We start from the raw sequence: 18,141 nt of genomic DNA on the forward strand, positions 1-18,141 counted from the left end.
ATTCAAATATAGGAATGATTCAGATATAAATAACCTTTCCTTAAGGGAGAATTCTTAGAGGGAAATCTCAGAAGTGGATAGCTGTTTATACTTGTAGACAAATGCTATTTTCTGCTGTAATAAGAGCTTTCCTTTGCAAGAAGCTGAGGTGAAAACAGAGACCATGGTTGTCGATAAGGAATGACTATGCTCGGCTCTAAACAGGGCATTTATACCAGGGCCTGGAAAGACCAGGGAATACTGAAAACGTGTGGAAAGAATATAACAGTCTGTGGGGGCCAGCTATGATAATCTAAGTCTGGGCAGGTCACCCAAGGCAAGTTCTTTACTTCCAACCGTTATCACCTGGGACTCTGGCCTTTGATAAATTTAAAAAAGAGGCCTAAGTCTCAGTAGTTTACCCTGAAGCAATACCTGGTGGCAGGGAAGAACCACAAACTGAGATAAGCCGGCCCCCACCCAAATGGCAGACCAAAGAAAATGCCTGACATTCCAACCGCTGTAGATAGAATCACCTGCCAGGGCACCTCACCAGGACACCCTTAAACAAATGTCAGCCAATCAGGGGTCCTGAACCTCAGAGACCCCTCATCTCCACCTTTACTACTATAAAAACCGAATTCTAATTGAGCTCGGGGCTCTCTGGTTATTCCAATACGTTGGACATGGGGAGAGACCGAGTTTGAAAACTTGATTAAAATAAAGGCTCTTTGCTTTTACATATGAGATTCGGTCTCCTTTGTTGACTTTTGTGGGGACCCCGCAGATTTGGGCACAATAAGTCAAAAGACAGGGAAAGGGGCTGTGGAATATTATCTTGTGGACATGACACAGCCAATGAAATTATGATTTTTTTCTTGGTCCCAATGCAGTCCTGTCTGTCCTGGAACTTGCTATGTAGATCAGGCTTCTCCCTCTCTCTCTCTCTCTCTCTCTCTCTCTCTCTCTCTCTCTCTCTCTCTCTCTCTCTCTCTCTCCACATACATGTGCAGGAACTCAGAGATCCTCCTGCCTCTGCCTCGGAGTAGAGGAATTAAAGGCCTGCGCCAACATGCCTGGTTTACATTGTCTTTAGTTAAATACCCATTGATAAATCCAGGTTCTAGCAGATAGCTTGAAAGCCTTGGTCACACATACGGCCTTGATTAAACTCAGTAAGTCACAGAAGAAAACGACATACACTGGGGAAAGGGACTTGTGGGGAAGATCGGAGTGTGTAAAAGGTGATGGGGTCCTCAGATGCTGGATATCTGGAAGGTTGCTGAACGAGGCTGACACCAGGCACTATCGATTCTTCTAAACATCATGCAAAGCCACAGTGGTCCAGGAAGGGGCGGGTGTTGTGTGTTATCTTTGGAGCTGGGGCAATGTCAGCCAATTGGAGGCGAAGGGAGAGAAGCGACCAATGATAAACGGCTCTTGCGGGTGACTCTGCCAACGAGGCTCCAATTCGGCGCACGCAAGCGCGCGCGTCGCGCTGGACTACGGGACGCAGCAGAGCTAAGGGGCCCAAAGGGATAGTACCGCTCGCGCCCGAGTCACGTGTCTCAGAGTTCCTTTGGAGTCAGGGACATTTTCTGTAGGCAAAGGTCATAGGGCCTTGGGGTGGGGTGTGTGTGTCTGTGAGGTGGAGTTGGAGGAGCACCCGACTGCAATGTGATCTCGGCCGAAGGACAAAGGTCTAGAGTTAGGTCGGGGGGCCGTGGGCTGGGCGATCCGGTGGGGGTGTGGCCTTACGACTCGAAGAAGTAAGCTTGGAGCGGGCTCTCCGCTGCGGTCCTGTGATGAGGAGGGCGGGGATGCCCACGGGTTTACTAGCAAATAGATAAGTAGAGACCACAACTCTCTTCCGATGCTGCTGTGATCCTGCGCTGGCCTACTTTTAGATTGGAGGTGGTGACGTCAGGGGGCGGAATTAGCCTCACTAGGGGTGTGGCCTCAGCCCAGCCTAGATGCGTCTGTGGGCGTGGCGTGGCAGCTCGGGGGCGTGGCTCAGGAGCGGGTGGACGATCCTGCTTCCGGATTAGATTATAGTGCTCAGGTTCTGGCTCTGTGCTTTCTTACTTAGGTTCCGCCTCATGGAGACTCCCGTGGCCGCCGCACCTGCTGGGGGTTTCTTCCCCTCGTTCCTGCTCCTGGCGTTTGGGACACTGGTGGCTGCTGTGCTGGGCACCGCTCACAGACTGGGGCTCTTCTATCAGCTGATGCACAAGGTGCTTACGGCAGAAGGAGAGGAGGGCTACGGGTTAGGAGGAGGGGCCTGAAGGCGCTGCTCCAGCTCATCCACTGTGCTGGTGGGTAAAGCGAGTCCCGACTAGTTCAGAGTGGTTGGGAGATTCTTTACAGAGCTTTATCCTTTTGCCAAACTGAATATGGGCTCTGGACTTTGTATCTAGTTCGAGATAATGGGGAAACTGTCGCTGTCTGAATAGCACACACTCTGCCTACCTCCATACCCAGGGGCCTGAGTCATTTTAACAGCAGGCTTTTTAAACATAGTGGGATTGGTGGGCGGAAGGCAGGCAGGGGAGGGACTGGGCTCTGATAATAGGCTACACGAGGGGTTCAAAGCTCTTCCGAGGGAGGGACTTTTTTTTTTTTTTTTTAACATATCTCTTACCATTGAAATAGGTGCTATCATTTCTGTCCTTGTGCCCACAAGAGGAAACCGATCTACAGAAAAGTTTAGTATTTGCTCTAGATGACAGGTTTGGAAAGAGCTGACCCCACATGTCATATTCTAAATCACTTGTTCCATTGTGAGAAATATTCAACCCCCCCCCCCCCCCAGTCCTTTCTCTTCTAGTGGAGCTGTGTCAGTGACCTTGAGGTGTGTGTGTGGCGGTTGAAGCTACCCGTTACTGAGGCTTGGATGCTCAGGGCAGTCTGTGCCAGGAGGCACTTCCGTGCTAGGCATGTGGCAGCTGGCAGCGTGTCAGCTGGACACGAGGCTCATGAGCAGAGTGAGAGGGAGGCAATAGGCTGGAATTAGCACTCCAGGTGCCAGGCCCTGCAGGGATACCAGAAAGCAGGCACGAGGCCAAGCCAGGGGCCTTCGGCCTCTTGCCAAGCTCCCCTGGGTTCTGTAGATGTGCCCTCATTTTCTCCTGACTGGTTGAATATCTCTGGAGCAGATGATGTAATCTACTGAGCCACGTAAGAATATAGCCCCTATCTTAGCCGGCGACTTGGTAGGCTGAGAAAAGATGACCACAGGTTCAAACTCAGCCTAGGCGACACAGGGGTTCAAAGCCATTCTGGGGGTGCGTAGTGAGACCTTTAAGACGTAAAAAGGCTCATGAGGCAGCTCAGAGGTAGAGTGATTGTCTAACATGGTCTGTACCTTGGGTTCAGTCCTCAGTGCTGCTGCAAAACGAACGGGGTTCTGTTGGACTCTATCACTTGGGAAAGTCTTCGTGTCCTTAGCTGTAGGAAAGAAGAGAACAGTAAGATTTGCTAAGACAGCACACCCTGACTATTTGCTATAGTGTGGTATGTCCCTAACCAACATCCGTGTTCTTCTGACCTCTCCCTCTGCTGCTGGGCTGGCCTGCTACTGTCTTTTTACTCCTCTCCCCTGGCTCAGGTGGACAGGACAAGCATTCGGCATGGTGGGGAGAGTGTGGCGGCTGTGCTCAAGGCCCATGGCGTGCGTTTTGTCTTCACACTGGTTGGTGGGCACATTTCCCCACTGCTGGTAGCCTGTGAGAAGCTGGGCATCCGTGTGGTAGACACTCGCCATGAGGTCACTGCTGTCTTTGCTGCCGATGCTGTGGCCCGCCTGACTGGTAAGGGTAGCATATGGAGGGCCGGGGGCTGGCGGGACAGTGACATGGAACCTGTACACGAGAGGTGTGGGGGTAGGGTGATGGCTGGCAGGGTGGCATGGTTGTCATCAGCTCTGTCTCCCAGGGACAGTGGGCGTGGCCGCAGTGACAGCTGGTCCTGGCCTAACCAACACAGTGACCGCAGTGAAGAATGCTCAGGTGGCCCAGTCTCCGGTCCTGCTTCTAGGTGGGGCTGCCAGCACCCTGTTGCAGGTGTGTAGTAGGAGGAGCAGTCTGTGTCCTTAAGCATGGTCAGGGTCCCCAGGAAAAGCTTCCTGAGCTTACCTGATAACCATCCCACCCCTTCTCTGCCAGAAACGGGGAGCACTCCAGGCCATTGACCAGATGTCTCTGTTCAGACCGCTTTGCAAGTTTTGTGCCTCTGTGCGCAGGGTACGAGACATCGTACCTACCCTGAGGGCCGCAATGGCTGCGGCCCAGTCAGGCACCCCAGGTAGGTGGAGGAGGGAGATGGATAGCAGTAAGGCCCTGGGGGTTCAGGGGTTGCAACAGCAGGCATCATAGGCTCGGAGTCTTCCTGTCCCTGCAGGTCCGGTGTTTGTGGAGTTGCCTCTGGATGTGCTGTATCCTTACTTCATGGTAGAGAAGGAGATGGTGCCAGCCAAGCCGCCCAAGGGCCTGATGGGTCGAGTGGTCTCCTGGTGAGAACTGCCATTCCTCTACACGCCTCCTCCATTGTCCTCCTCTTTCTCAGTCTCCTCCCCACACACCCTCCTTCCTTTCTCATGTGAGTACACGTGAACTCTGAGGAGGCAGCTCTGTGAGAGCATTCCATGTAAAAGCAAGGTGCGTCTTAAGGTCCCGAGGCAGGAGGGTACTTTGTAGGTTTGGGAAGGCAAGGCACGGAGGTTAGAGGTTTTCCTACCTCCTTTCTTTCTCCTCTTTCTCCACCTCTGCCACCTCCACATTCCTGAGCTTCTCCGGCTTCTCCCCTTGCTTGTTCTTGCTCCTCCCCTCCCAGATATTTAGTGGGCCAGATCTCTGCTCAAGATAGCAAGATAGGCATTGGACGTCATCAGTGGACAAGATATTCAGGTTCCTGTGCACTGGTTTGTGAAGATTGTTCTGAGGACCAGATCAAGCAAAAGTGATTTTGGTCTTAACTTATTCTGGCCCAGAACTCTGTGTGGCCCAGACTGTTCAGAAACTTGAAAATCCTCCTCTCTCAGCCTCTGAAATGCTGGGATCACCGACAGGTGCTCCAGGCCTGCCGGAAGTCTTGTTCTTAAGGCTTCCCGGCCTCCAGTCATCTGGCCCTCTTCTCTCCCTGTCCTTTCTCTCAGCGTCACTTGCAAGGCTGGCTCTCTTCCTGCCTCCCCTTTATGTATTTTTATTTTTATTAGTTTTTATGAGATAGGAGTTAGTTTTGGAGCCCATGCTGGCTCACAGTTGGGGTCAGTCCTCTTGACTCAGTATCTCTAGTGCTGAATGGTCTTTCCTTTTTAAACCATGTCCCTGTGGCGTCCCATGTTCTTGGCCTCATCTTAGCTCCTTGCAGCCTTGACTCAAACAGACGAGACGGGCTTTAGCTCTGTGCCCTGACTGTTTCTTGTTGACACTCATGTCTGTCTTTAATGAGACGGTGTGTTCCTTGAGGGCAAGACCTGGGCAGGATTTCTTTTTGTGTCACAGGGCCTTAGAAACTTGAGGCCTGTGGCCCAGTGAGTGGGGAGACGGAGAGACGCTGCAAGAGTGAATGGGTGACATTAATTACTACCACGGACAGAGCATTTTGCAAAGTGTTTGCCTCCTTGTCTTCTGGTGGTGTTGGAGGTGGAAACTAAGGCTTCATATATACCAGGCAAGGGCTTTAACACTGAACCACATTCCCAGAACAGCATGCCTCTTATCCTAAGAGGGTAGCTATGGAAGCTTTCCCAGTGTGCAGAGGAGGAAGCTCACACAGCTGGGTCTAACCCACCAGTCCAGTTTCTGTGCAGGCATTCTCTGCTCGTGTTTTATGTCTAGGGGCTGTGTCAGATTAGGGTGGTTGTCTGAAAGGAGGAATAAGCACCTGGTGACTTAGCCATTTAGTGTCCCTGTGTCATGATTTTCGTCCCTGATTCCTTTCCTGGCCCCTTGGCTTTCCTCAGCCTCCAGAATCCAGTATTAACTTTAGTAACTGATTCCTCCTTGTTCTCACAGGTACTTACAGAACTGCCTGAACAACCTCTTTGTTGGTGCTTGGGAGCCTCATCCTGAGGGACCTCTGCCCCTGGATATTCCCCAGGCATCTCCCCAACAGGTGAATCAACTCTCTTACCTGGCCTAGAACTCCCACTTGGCAAGGCCTTGGCAGATCTTCTCTCTTGGCCAGTGCTGGGCCTCAATCTTGTGGGCTCGTGGCAACCCCGAGATGGCCCTTTACATTTTTAGAAAATGTTTGTGTGTTGCGTTTATACCACTACTTGCATGTGGAGGTCAGAATACAACTGTGTGAAATTGATTCTCTCTTTCTGCCTTGAAATAAGCTCTGGGGACTCAGTTCAGGCTTTCCAGGCACATGCTATGAGCAGTTAGCTGTCTGGCCAGACTGTGGAATGGCCCTTTGATCTCTACCTGTCACCCCAGGTCCAGCGCTGTGTGGAGATCCTGAGCCGGGCCAAGAGACCCCTGCTGGTGCTGGGGAGCCAGGCTCTGCTGCCCCCGACCCCTGCCAACAAGCTTAGGTGAGGAGTTCCCACACTGTCTTAGAACAATGGTCTTGGTCTCTGGTGTCCCAGCGGCCTTGGTCATACTGACATCTGCTCTACCTGGACTCTCCCCCAACAGGGCTGCTGTGGAGACCCTAGGAGTCCCTTGCTTCCTGGGGGGGATGTCTCGGGGGCTGCTGGGCCGCAACCACCCTCTCCATATCCGGCAGAACCGCAGTGCTGCCCTGAAGAAAGCAGATGTTGTTGTCCTGGCAGGTGGGCTCGGCCTCTCATTCTTCCCTTCGTCCCCGACCTTGTCCATCCTCACGTCCAGCACCCTTCCTTCATGATTGCTCCTACTTCCTCCTCTGCATCCACCCCCCTCCCCCAAAGGCCTTCGAACAAGCTTGAATACGCAAGCCAGCAAACACCTCAGACTGCAGCTTTGTGCTGTGACCTGGCTTCCCCCAGAGCAAGCATGCCCTTTGGGCACTTGCCGTGTTATACACACATTTTTACACAAGCCATTTTGTATCCCATCAGTCACATGACAGGTGTACCCTATCAACTCTTGCTCTGTACAGCTGTGTACTGCTTCATCACAGAATGCATTCTGGGAAATGTGTCTGTAAGTGGTTTTCTTGGGTGGATTTTGAGTGTGTGTACACAGGCCAGCGGTTGGCTGGGAAACTGCTGGGCCTCGTCATTCACAAGACCACAGTCATGTATATAAACTGTCACTGACTGAAACATTGATAGATGGTACAGGACTGTAATGGTACCCCATATCAGTGGCTCATCATAAGTTCACAATTACTTACATCTCACCAGCAGGCTAGCTAGGAATCCTCCCTTCCCTTGTGGTGTTGAGGCTATTAGAATCTAAGGCCTTGTACATGCTAAATGAGTTTTCTGCTACCCCCAAACCCTCATGACCTTTTGACCTTTTCTCTCAGTATGGCACACCGTTGCTTTTGGCATGGTTTCTTGATGAGAGCCAGTCAAGAGGCCTTTCCAGAATCAAGAACTGCAAAGTCATGCTGGCTAGATGGCCTCTTGGGTAAAAATGCTTGTTGCTAAGCCTGGTAACCTGAGTTTGATCCCTGGACCCCACATAGTCGGAGTAGAAAACCGCCCCCTGCAAGGTGTTTTTCACCCCCAATGTAGACATCTGTGAGGTTCCTGCAAGTGGTACAGATGTAAGGAAGGGGGGCTGCCCTACATTCAGTGTACCACAATGGATCAGGAGTGAGGTAGTGCCCACTGACACCCTGCCTGTCAAACCCCAGGAGCTGTATGTGATTTCCGCCTGTCTTACGGTCGTGTTCTCAACCGCAAGAGCAAAATCATCATTGTCAATCGGAACCGGGATGATATGTTGCTCAACTCAGACATCTTCTGGAAGCCCCAGGAGGCTGTGCAGGGTGAGCATACCCCAGGGGTCCCTACCACGTGCATGGCTTCTTTCATCTGGCCTCTTTTGAAACTTCAACTGAATGTCACGTCTGGCCCCTGCACCAGGGGACACTTGGGCAACCTGAGACACATTTGGCTTGCAGACTGATTGGTGCTTCTGAAGGAACGGAGGGAGGGTGGGTGCAGAGGGAGGTTTGGGATTTTGCATGTCATCAACTCCTGTATGCTGCATGCTGCTGCTTTCGGCTGGCCCATGACCCCTGAGCCTCTCTGTTATTCTAACCCTCCTGATTTTTGTCCGCTTTCCATGCCATACCCTGACCACTATTTTAAGGACATAGACTCTCTTGTAGGGAACAGGATCCTTTAGGATTTAACCAGAGGACTGATTCCACCCTGTGTGTTGGGGACAGCCCCTCCCAGAAGTTGATGAGCAGCATGGGAAGATGGCAGGCTGGGCAGGGAGGGACTGGTAGAAGGAGTTAGACAATCGGGGGATGACGCTGCATGCCTGTGAGTTCAGCTACTTGGTGGCAGGGAGGTGAGGGAACAGAGACCAGATTATCTATTTGAGGCCTTACTTACTTAGCAAGATCTATGTCAAAATAAAAGAACTCCAGCGTCACCTGTGATAGTACACTTAGGTTTTCTTAGGCTCTTACTATGTAGCTCTTGCTGTCTTGGAACTCATTGTGTAGATCAGGCTGGCCTTGAACTCACAGAGATGTGCCTGCCTCTGTCCACCAAGTGCAAGGATTAAAATGTGCCACTACAGACGGTGATGGTGGTGCACACTTGTAATTCCAATATGGAATTAGAAGAACCACTGAGAGTTTGAGCCAAATCCTTGGTGAATAGTGAGTTTAAGGCTAGCGTAGACTGCAGTGTGATTTCTTGCCATCCCCCCCCAAAAGAAAGCCTGAGTGGGGTGGGATGGGGTGGTAGGTTTGGTGGCACGGGCCTCCCACTAAGGAGGCAGAGGCAGGTAGATTTCTGAGTTTAAGGCCAACCTGTTCTACATAGAGAGTTCCAGGCCAGCCAGTGCTACATAGAGAAACCCTGTCTCAAAACACAAAGTAACACAAAGTAAACAATGAAATAACAAAACACGACGAAAGTAGTGCCCATATGCTTGGGCTTGGAAGACTTCCTTGGTGGGTGACATATTTTGGAGGCAGACTTGATAGTACTTGGTGCCTCTGGGTTATGAGGGGCAGGGAGACAATGAGGCCAACTTAACTTTCCAACTTCCCTGCACCTCATTTATCAGGTTTTGCCAAGACACCCGCACCAGTTCTCAAAGGCTCTTGGAGGGGCTTTACCAGCTTTGTCCTGAGAACGCCTCTGGCCCGCTTTTCTCTCAGATGCTGCCGTTGGCATCCTGTTACATTTGGGCCTCTGGTGCTAAAAGAGCAGGAGGAAGCTGCTGCCTGGCAGCTGGCCCTATAGCTGTGCTTTCTTCTTTTCTAGGAGACGTGGGTTCCTTCATGCTCAAGCTGGTGGAAGGCCTTCAGGGCCAGGTGTGGGCCTCAGATTGGGCTGAGGAGCTTCGGGAAGCCGACCAGCAGAAGGAACAGACTTATCGGTCAGTCTGGGTAAAGTGGCAAGGGTAAGGAGTGGAGGAGGTCATTGCCAACAACCCTACTGACCTCCAGTGTCCTGTTTCAGGGACAAGGCTGCAACGCCTGTGTCTCAGCACCTGAACCCAGTGCAGGTGTTACAGCAGGTGGAGGAGACTTTGCCTGACAACGCACTTCTTGTGGTTGATGGTGGGGACTTTGTGGCCACAGCCGCCTACTTGGTACAGCCTCGAGGGCCCCTGCGCTGGCTCGATCCTGGTAAGGAAAGGCCCACACCTGGGGCAGCTTGCACTGCATGGACCCTTCACAGCAATTTGCTCCTATCTTCCTAGGAGCCTTTGGGACTCTGGGAGTTGGTGCAGGGTTTGCACTTGGGGCTAAGCTGTGTCAGCCGGATGCCGAGGTGAGGCACTGGATGTGGGAGACTTGCTGCTTTCTGGGCTGTGAACCACCCTAACTGCCCTGGGTCCCCCCTACCAGGTTTGGTGCCTGTTTGGGGATGGTGCCTTTGGCTACAGCCTCATCGAGTTTGACACGTTCGTGAGACACAAGGTGACTGGGCTGTCTTGAGGGAAGCTTATGGGATATGGGTTCTGGGATATGTCATCCAGGGTGAGCTGTGGGGGCTGGGAGGGAAGGAGGAGGAGGGGGGAGGGGGCTTCCCTCAGTGGGCCACAAGCCCTGTCTTGTGGCTGATCAGACCTTTGGACTGATGGCTGTTGCCTGGCCTTTTTTTTTTCCTTGCAGATACCAGTGATGGCCTTGATAGGGAATGATGCAGGCTGGACCCAGATTTCTCGGGAACAGGTGTCCAGGTTGGGCAGTGACGTGGCCTGTAGCCTGGCCTACACTGGTGAGGGGTCAGAATATTTTATGTCCAGTTGGGTTTCTGTTACTCTCCTTGGTGGACCCTCTGCTACTGTCTGATTTATTTTCTTTCAGATTATCACAAGGCAGCCGTAGGTCTGGGGGCCCAGGGATTGATACTGTCACGGGACAATGAGGATCAAGTGGTCAAGGTACTTCGTGAAGGCCAGCAGCTGTGCCGGGAGGGCCATGCAGTCGTGGTCAACATCCTGATCGGGAGGACAGATTTCAGAGATGGCTCCATTTCTGTATAGGGCCCGTGTAGGGTTAGTATGCTTGCCTCTGTACCTGGACTATGCCTGGCCCAAGTTTGCATCCTTTCCTGCTCTGAGCTTGTCTTACAAGGCTCAACAATTCTACAACCCTCCGAGAGGGTAATGGAGGGATCAAAGCTCAAAGAGACACCTTGGTGACCCTGGATAGCAGCTCTTTCCACAGCTCAGCCGTGCACCTGTCTCCCGCTTACAGACTGAATAAACCTCCTAGCCACATGAGCCCAAGGACTCAGTCACATAACATGTGTATACTGGTTTATTTATTGTCCACAAAGGTCAAAGTAGTGGAAAAGAAATGGGAGACTGGAAGGGGACCTCATTCTTCCACTTGATCTCTGGGAATTTTGGGGTACCCGGGATGGCAAATACTATCCCACTCTATGGTCCCTGAAAGAGTTCCACATGCCCACTCCAGAGAGGCCAGTGCACACAAATCCTCACACAGACACACACATGCATGGAGGCAATAAATATTTTCCGTACCAAAAGTGCCCCTAACCTGATACCTCAGGTGGGGTCCCTCCAAAGGGGAGGGGTTAAGTGCTCAGTTTTTCAGGGGTGGGAAAGGGCTGCTGGGGAAAGGAAGGGTCGGACTCTGTCTCTACTTGCTGGTTGGAGGTTCATCTTGGAGGTCTTCCCTAGAAGAGGGTTGGGGGAAATCAGCTGTTTTGCTATAGGCCTAAGCTGCCCTTTCACAGATGGCGGCTAAGTCTGGGGCCATGTCCCTTAAGATGAACCTCATGACTGTCCTTAGAGAGACAGAGTGTAGTGCTTGATGCTAATACTGGTTTGGTTGGCAGCAGCAAGAGGGTTGACTAGGGATGTCTCAACACCCCAGGGTGATGCTCACAGTAACTGGTGTTCCCCTACAAAGGGGGAGGCAAGAGAGGCCAGCCTAGCAAGCAGAACTGTCTCTGGCAGCAAGAGAAGCCCTGGTGCTCAGGAGAGAGGCTATGGCATCAGTGCTTAAAATGCCAAGAGCCTGGTCTTTGCAACTAGGGCCCAAACAATGGCACTAGAAGCTGGGAATGATTCTTAGCATAGGAGACTGGTCCCTTGGCAACTCTTTAGCACAGGAGCTCAGCCTGAGCAATTCTGGTCAGTTCCTTTTAGGTCATCAGGGCACTGCCTTAGTAACTTGGAATACAGTCACCAGTAACCAGAACCTGGTCCTTAGCAACCAGGAAGCAATTCCTTATTAGCCAGAGTCCAGCACCTGCTTCAAGGACTCAGAGACACACATTGATCTGCTTGGAGAGTTCTCTCTCCAGATCCAAGATGAGTGCATCAAAGTCTTTGAGATTCAGGTGTGGGTTGAAGGGTGCATCAAACTCATCTTCGAAGTCAGTGGTGCCCCTCTGCTCTCCGGTCTCATCATCATCTTCCTCACTGTCTGTCACGTGGTCATAGTCAGGCCCCGACAGGAAGTCCCGTCCATGCGGCAGTAAGTCTCTTCCACACACACTCCAGTCCCCTGCATAGCGGTTGCTTGGGGGGCTTTCAGGGCCGCCACGACCTCGGGGCCGAGTCACCACTTCGGGGCCCACCAATGGCAAATGCAGAGGCGGCTGCCGTTTGGGTCGCAAATAAGGTGCTACGTCCGAGGCCTCTGGTGGTCGGCGGGTATCTGCGGGGGTTCACAGGGAGGGTTATGAGATGTGATGCAGGGAAGTAGCATCTAGGTGCCTGATTGGCCTTCAGAGAGGCAAGCTTACAAGTTTATCCCCAAGGGGCGTGGCCTTCCTTATATTCCAGCCCATGATTAGCTAGTAGGGAAATTTATCAGGGATGCTGATAGGAATGGTCGATGTTCACCTGGCCAAGACTGTAGCAGGTAATGCAGGACTTCGATGTGGCGCTTGAAGTCCACAGCGCTGGTGACGCCTGGGCCTGAGCTACGGAGCCGCGGCCGAGCCGGTGTCTGTCTTGCTGGCAACAACACTGGTCCGAAGCACACTGCCAAGTTCTGCGGGGTCATGCGGTTGTGGGTGTGGAAGGAAGAAACGAGGCGCAGGTGGTCCAGGAGAAGCGTCAGCGTGGCCTGTGGAGAGGGTTGCGGGGGAGGGGGGCACAAGGGGGGTAAATCTGAGCCTGTTGCACTTTGTGGGACACTTAGGGGTGGCTTAGAGTGGAGAAACTCCGGCACAAGTTCTCATAGCCATAGGGAGGTGTTAGTATTTAGGAATGTATTTTGCTGAATACAAATATTTTGTTGAAATTAAGGCCAAGGACAATTTAGCTTTGGCCTGGAAGGGTTTGAACTCCAACCCACTCCATGTTAGGCAATATGAGCATGAATTTTATTTTACAGATGAACAGAAGCACAGTTTCAACGACTTTCTCAAGATCCCACAGCCAGGAACTTCCCTTGCGTTAGGCTGGCAGACCTGCGGGCTCAGTTTGCTACACAGCCCAGGCTGCCTTGGAAGTAGCTATGTATCTTACTTAGGCTGGGCTCCAACTCAATCCTCTTGCCTTTGACTCGAGTGCTAGGAGTAGAGGCACATAACACTATGCCTGTGTAGAGGGTGAGTTTTGGACCAATCTTGGCTGTTTGACCTTGGGCAAATCACTAGACTGAGCCTTGGTTTCCTAATCCAGGGACTGACAGGTAATAACATGAGCTTTGCTGGGATGTGATGATCCTTTATGCTCACCACATCTCAGGCATGGCTAAAATGCTTCACTGCTATCAACTACTCTATAGTGTCCCAATGTTCCCAGCAGGGCCACTCACTCTCTCCACATCTGGCAGGCAGCTGAGTAGCCCTCTGGTGCCCTCAGGACCCAGGGAAGCCCTGCTTGGATGTCCTTGGGCCATGGCCTCCAGCACCACCTGGTAGAGGGGCTGGGTGATGAGCGGAGTAGGCAGCTCCCGGAGATAATCCTTGAGGATGCCTGTGGACAGAGGGGCCCCTCTGGTTAAGACACCCTGGCTCCTGAAACCAGAGGGGTCACTGGGCTGGCAGTAGTGGTGGGAAGAGGGCAGGTATAAGAAGTGAGAACAAGATCAGAGAGGAGGGAGGAGGTTTCATTGGGGGAGGGAACGAGCAGGCAGGGGAGAGGGGCTATGTGGACCTGTGATGACATTGATATCAGGGTACACATCTTCGGAGAGGCACACAGCTGCACTATCCTGCTCAAAGGCATCCCGAAGCTCTTTCTTCACTGCTGCTGAGCCACACAGACGGTACAGCCCCACTACCTGGGGATACAGACAGAGAAAGGATGTCTTCCTGAAGCCACAGGCAAGGACTGTTGGGTTGGGGCTGGATATCTATCTGGACAAGGGTGACAGTGGCTGTTTTGGCCTGGGAGGGTGGGACCATTCACACGTATCTTCACTCCTGCCTTTCCACAGATGCAACAACTGTCGCAAGTGCCCCTGGGCTAAGACTAGTAGCTCAGCACAGCAGTTCAGCCAGGACAGGAGGATCACCTGGGCCATAGGCTACAGAGTGTGCTCAAGGCCAGCCTGGGCTGCTTAGCGAAAACCTGTCTCCAAAAGTAAAAAGGTGGCTGGGAGTGTGACTCAATGGTAAAGTGCTTGCTGAGCATGTACGAGGCCCTAGGTTCAGTCCCCCAGCACCAGAAAAAACATCCCAGATACACACCTAGCTTTCTAAAACCCTTAGTTTGGACCACCTCCTCCAACTTCACAGTTCATATCTTCCAGGAAGCCCTCTTTGACTAGCTCAGACCCCACCCCGTTTTGATTTATTTATTTATTTATTTATTTATTTATTTACTTACTTACTTACTGTGTTGCTCAGCTGCCCTTGGATTCTCCATCTTGCCCTAGCATTTCTAGTGCTGGGACGAGTACCACCGTGCTAGGCTACCTTTCTTAACTACCCTCTGAGCTACAGTTTGGCATCCATGAACTGTCTGTCATCTCTCTCACTCCAGGAGACTGAGCTCTGTGAGGGCTGAGATACTGTAATAAAATGGACAGATGATCTGTGGGTCCTGGTGCTGTGGAGGAGGATTTCTTTTCCCTCCAGTGTCGGATCTCAGAACAGCTCAGGTTGGTGAAGGGGTTCCAGGGAGTAAGGTAGCAGGAGAGGGTACTGATGCTCACCCGCAGCCCGCGGCATTCGATCTGCCCCACACACTTTCGAATGATGAGAGGCACCTGGCCAGGCGACTGTTCACGTTCTACCAGTAGCTGCAGAGGGAGCCCGAAGACACGGGGCTCCACTGTGTCAGGGGCCTCTTGCTGTTCAGACAGTGTTAGCTTGGCATAAAGAAGTCCCTGGGGTTCCAGACGAATGGCCAATTGTTGGGCCTGGCACCCTTGAAGATGCAAGGAGGACTGAGTTAGTTCTGTCCCAAAGGTTCTTGTGTCCTGGCTCCCCTCATCAGGGACAACCCTCCTTCATGGAGCCCAGCCCTCCTGGGTGCTGTGGGAGGTCTTGGTGTTGCTTTTCCTTCCTCGAAGTCCCATGTCTTACCTCGAAAGATAGTTGGCAGTAACACAGTGCCCTGGGCGCAGGGCCGGTGCCGCCTTACGCCGGGATCCCATGCAAGTACCAGGGCCCGCAGCAGCCGAGCAGCCTCCAGCTCCAAGTGGAAGGTGTGGTCCAGTCTCAGGAAGTCTGGTCCACCTCGAAGTGGCCCTGTGCGGGCCCGAGCTACCCCATCGACTTGGAGAAGGCAGCAGAGATCTCGAGGAGTGGCCCCTGGAGTTGGCCGCAGACCCCCTAGCCCATACAGGTGCAGGCTGAGACGCCCCCAGAGTGCAGCTGGAGGGGCCCGAGCTGATGAGCCCACCTCATAGGGCCGGAAGGCAGTGGGTGATGGTGGTCCCCCAGGACGCTCCGGAGAATCACCATCACTGAGGTACCCACCCCTTGGGCTCCTAGTGCCTCCGGCCACTGATCCCTGCCCAGGAGTCCCCACGCTGCTGTCCAGGTGGTAGCGGCTGATGACAGAACCCTCTGGGGCAGTTCTCTCTCGTTCCCGGGCAGTGCGGGTACTTCTTAAGCTCAGGCGGCGCCGTAGCTCTGGCAGCTTCTTCATCTTCATAGAGAGGCGCCTAGCAGGGCCTGGGGACTTGGTACGGGAAGTTTTGGTAGAGGGGCTGGTAGGGACTGCGCCTGTAGGGAGAACAAATCTCAGGTGACAGGCCTGGGCCTGGGGTATGATGCTTGTAGTCCCTAGGGGGCTGGGTATGAGCCTTGGGCACCCCTGGTTTGGAGTGTGAGGTTTGTGCATGCTTGCAGGTGGGAATGAGTGTAACGCTTTGTGCCTACCTTGGATGATTGAGCCTTCTGTATCAGAGGAGGCTGGCTTTGATCCCAAGGGCTCAGATGCTGGTGGTCTGGGGTCTTCTTCAGGGATGGGGTTGTACCAAATCTCACCAGCAGGTTCCCCACTGCTAGGTGTTCCAGGCCCCAAAGATAGCTCCTCTGGTGGTTTGGCTCCACTTAGCACCCACCGGCGGCTGCTGGGCTCCAGGCTTTGCAGGTAGGCCCCCCGAGCAGGGCTCCGAGGTACCTCTGGGCTGGGAGGTCCCTCTGCTCCAGCCTGGGACCCTTCAATAATTTGAGGCTCTGGTTCTGGGGGGTGGGGCTCTGAGCGCTGGGCTGGGCGGCCTGGTGGAAATGAAGGGAGTAAGACCCAGCGCTCAAGTCTGGCCCACGGCAACAGTCGAGCTACTTTGCTTCTGCCCTTACTTACAGAGTCGAAGCCCGTTACCATCCGGGAGCCTAAGTCGCTGCCCCTTGGGACCTATTGTTTTGTTTGGTCCTAGCAACTAGTCAATACCTCCTCAGTCTCTAGTTTGGAGGTCCTCTGTCTCCCAGCCCCTAGCACTCCAAGGGGGAACTGTAACTAGCCGCGACTCCAGGTCAGATATTCTTGGAACCTCAGGTCATTTTAGCCCTGTCTCCCCTCTTTAGATCTCTCAATCCCGGTTTGGAATCTCATGTCTGTTACTTCTCATTGAGTGGTCTTAAGTGAGTCATTTTCTTGGGTCCCATGTCCTGTTTATGAGGAGAGATTATATGTGCACCCCCCCCCCCCCAAGGCTTGAGTGAGGGAGCTCAGTGTGAGAAGCAGTGTTAGACAATAGGATTTGCAGTCCAACTCATTGCCCCAGGAGATGCTGCGGAATTGAAGGCAGGACAGGAAATATGACAAGAAGTGCTGGCTTCTTTCTCATTCCGCCCCTCTACCATTTTCCAAATTCTGCCCCAAGGTCCTCCCAGACCTTGCTCCTCAGCCCATGCCAGGTTTCTACACTCAGTGCCCCATACAACCCTGGCACCCCTACCCCCACCCCGTCTTGGCTCCATTCTCTCCCTGACATCATGGTTGATTTCCTGTGTGTGTTTATGTGTGGGCACTCGGGTCCCTTCTCTGGCCCTGGGAACCTTGGGACTCACTGGGAAAGGCCAGGGAGGAGGGGTCAGGCTCATGGTGTGGTGGCCTCCCTCCTTTGACTGGTTCCTTTCCAGGCTCTCTACCCCATACAGCTATGGTTTCTCTAAGGTTCTGTCCTGCTTGCCTATAGACGCCCAGATTTAAGCAACTCCTATTCCTACCCTCTAGCACTCTGCTTCACGCCTCTGTCATCAGTGGCATAGTCCAAAGGATTGTTTAAAGTCAGTTTACAGGCCCTGGACAAATCACCCAACAGCCACATGCCTCAGTTTCCCTTTCTGAATAAGGAGGACAGTTTCTTGGGGCTACCCACGGTAGGTGCGGCTGCACCCTCTGGTGCGGTGATGGCACGGAGGAGGGGAAAGGCTGCAATAACAGGTATAACCCGGGAGTACCTTTCTCGGGAACAGGAGTGCGTCCCCATCTCTCCTCCTACAGACCTCCCAGTGCCCATCGCCTGGCCGGGTGGCACAGCGGGTCCTCCGGCCACCCTCCAGGCGTCCCGTCGAGGCCCCATTTCCTGTCAGGGGCGAGGCTCCGCTCCCGGGCCTCCCAAGGAACCCGCGGAGCTGGCATCTTAGGCCAGCCCCACATAACGGTCCGCAGCCCCCTGCCTTGCAACGATCTGGTCCATATTCCTCTCCTGCAGCAGGGCTCAGCCCCGGCTTACTCTCCCAGGTTCCGCTGCGTTTCCTACCGCGGATCTGGGGACTCCAGGCCGGGCGGGGCTCCCATCTCCTCCTCCCCTCGAGCACCCGCACTCACCGCGCTCCTTCGCATCTGACTTTTTCCGAGGAAGTTTCTCCCGGCCCCGCAGGCGGGAGAAGGTCTTCCTGAGCAGCGGCTCGGCCATGCTGGGGCCGCGGCCCAGCAGAGTACGCGCCCCGGGGCTGCGGCCGCCCGCCCCGTCCGCCCCGCCCGCCCCCCGGCCCGCGCCGGCAGGAAGCGCATTCCGGGAATGCTTGGCCTTAACTTTTTTTTTTTCTTTTCCCTTCCCGCGGCCCGAGCAGGCGATGCTGGGAGATGTAGTCGTCTGGGGCCGGGAGGGGACATGATGGGGTGCTGGGCCGATGGCCCCTCTTCAACTACAAATGTCATGACCTAGGCTGAACCTTCTGAAGCATCCCCTTGTATG

At 53.5% G+C, this 18,141-nt stretch overlaps 2 protein-coding genes across 4 annotated transcripts; one reads left to right on the forward strand and one right to left on the reverse strand.

Moving 5' to 3' along the window:
* The first annotated feature begins 1,489 nt into the window (after positions 1-1,489).
* Positions 1,490-10,846, forward strand: Ilvbl (ilvB acetolactate synthase like). 3 transcript variants are annotated; one of them, XM_057771616.1, is made up of 16 exons: positions 1,490-1,579; positions 2,069-2,213; positions 3,587-3,788; positions 3,913-4,040; positions 4,143-4,281; positions 4,378-4,489; positions 5,994-6,093; positions 6,420-6,517; positions 6,621-6,757; positions 7,771-7,905; positions 9,368-9,482; positions 9,566-9,735; positions 9,810-9,880; positions 9,958-10,029; positions 10,225-10,330; positions 10,420-10,846. In XM_057771616.1, the coding sequence occupies exons 2-16, from the start codon at positions 2,079-2,081 to the stop codon at positions 10,596-10,598; spliced, it is 1,899 nt and encodes a 632-aa protein (XP_057627599.1). In that variant the 5' UTR covers positions 1,490-1,579; positions 2,069-2,078; the 3' UTR covers positions 10,599-10,846. The 3 variants fall into 3 exon arrangements, with proteins under 3 accessions (XP_057627599.1, XP_057627597.1, XP_057627594.1); XM_057771614.1 differs by lacking the exon at positions 1,490-1,579 and adding an exon at positions 1,594-1,686; XM_057771611.1 differs by lacking the exon at positions 1,490-1,579 and adding an exon at positions 1,594-1,679.
* A 29-nt stretch (positions 10,847-10,875) lies between these two features.
* Positions 10,876-17,924, reverse strand: Syde1 (synapse defective Rho GTPase homolog 1). Its single transcript, XM_057771623.1, has 8 exons — positions 17,772-17,924; positions 15,875-16,216; positions 15,074-15,718; positions 14,701-14,915; positions 13,698-13,824; positions 13,357-13,517; positions 12,435-12,660; positions 10,876-12,246 (listed from the first exon to the last, which is right to left on the reverse strand). Exons 1-8 carry the CDS (start codon positions 17,857-17,859, stop codon positions 11,849-11,851), a joined length of 2,202 nt encoding a protein of 733 aa, XP_057627606.1. The 5' UTR covers positions 17,860-17,924; the 3' UTR covers positions 10,876-11,848.
* Between the last annotated feature and the right edge of the window lie 217 nt (positions 17,925-18,141).

This window comes from Chionomys nivalis, chromosome 1, assembly GCF_950005125.1.
Source record: "Chionomys nivalis chromosome 1, mChiNiv1.1, whole genome shotgun sequence".
Lineage (NCBI taxonomy): Eukaryota > Metazoa > Chordata > Mammalia > Rodentia > Cricetidae > Chionomys > Chionomys nivalis.

Bases quoted from the DNA above. Each gene is read 5' to 3' on its own strand.
- Syde1 (XM_057771623.1), bottom strand. From the start codon at position 17,859: ATGGCCGAGCCGCTGCTCAGGAAGACCTTCTCCCGCCTGCGGGGCCGG. The intron at 14,916-15,073 runs GTAAGACATGGG...TGCATCTTCAAG, and splicing joins ACTGCCAACTATCTTTCGAG to GGTGCCAGGCCCAACAATTG. The intron at 13,518-13,697 runs GTCCACATAGCC...CTCTGTCCACAG, and splicing joins TGATATCAATGTCATCACAG to GCATCCTCAAGGATTATCTC.
- Ilvbl (XM_057771616.1), top strand. From the start codon at position 2,079: ATGGAGACTCCCGTGGCCGCCGCACCTGCTGGGGGTTTCTTCCCCTCG. The intron at 6,094-6,419 runs GTGAATCAACTC...CTGTCACCCCAG, and splicing joins CCCAGGCATCTCCCCAACAG to GTCCAGCGCTGTGTGGAGAT. The intron at 7,906-9,367 runs GTGAGCATACCC...CTTCTTTTCTAG, and splicing joins GCCCCAGGAGGCTGTGCAGG to GAGACGTGGGTTCCTTCATG.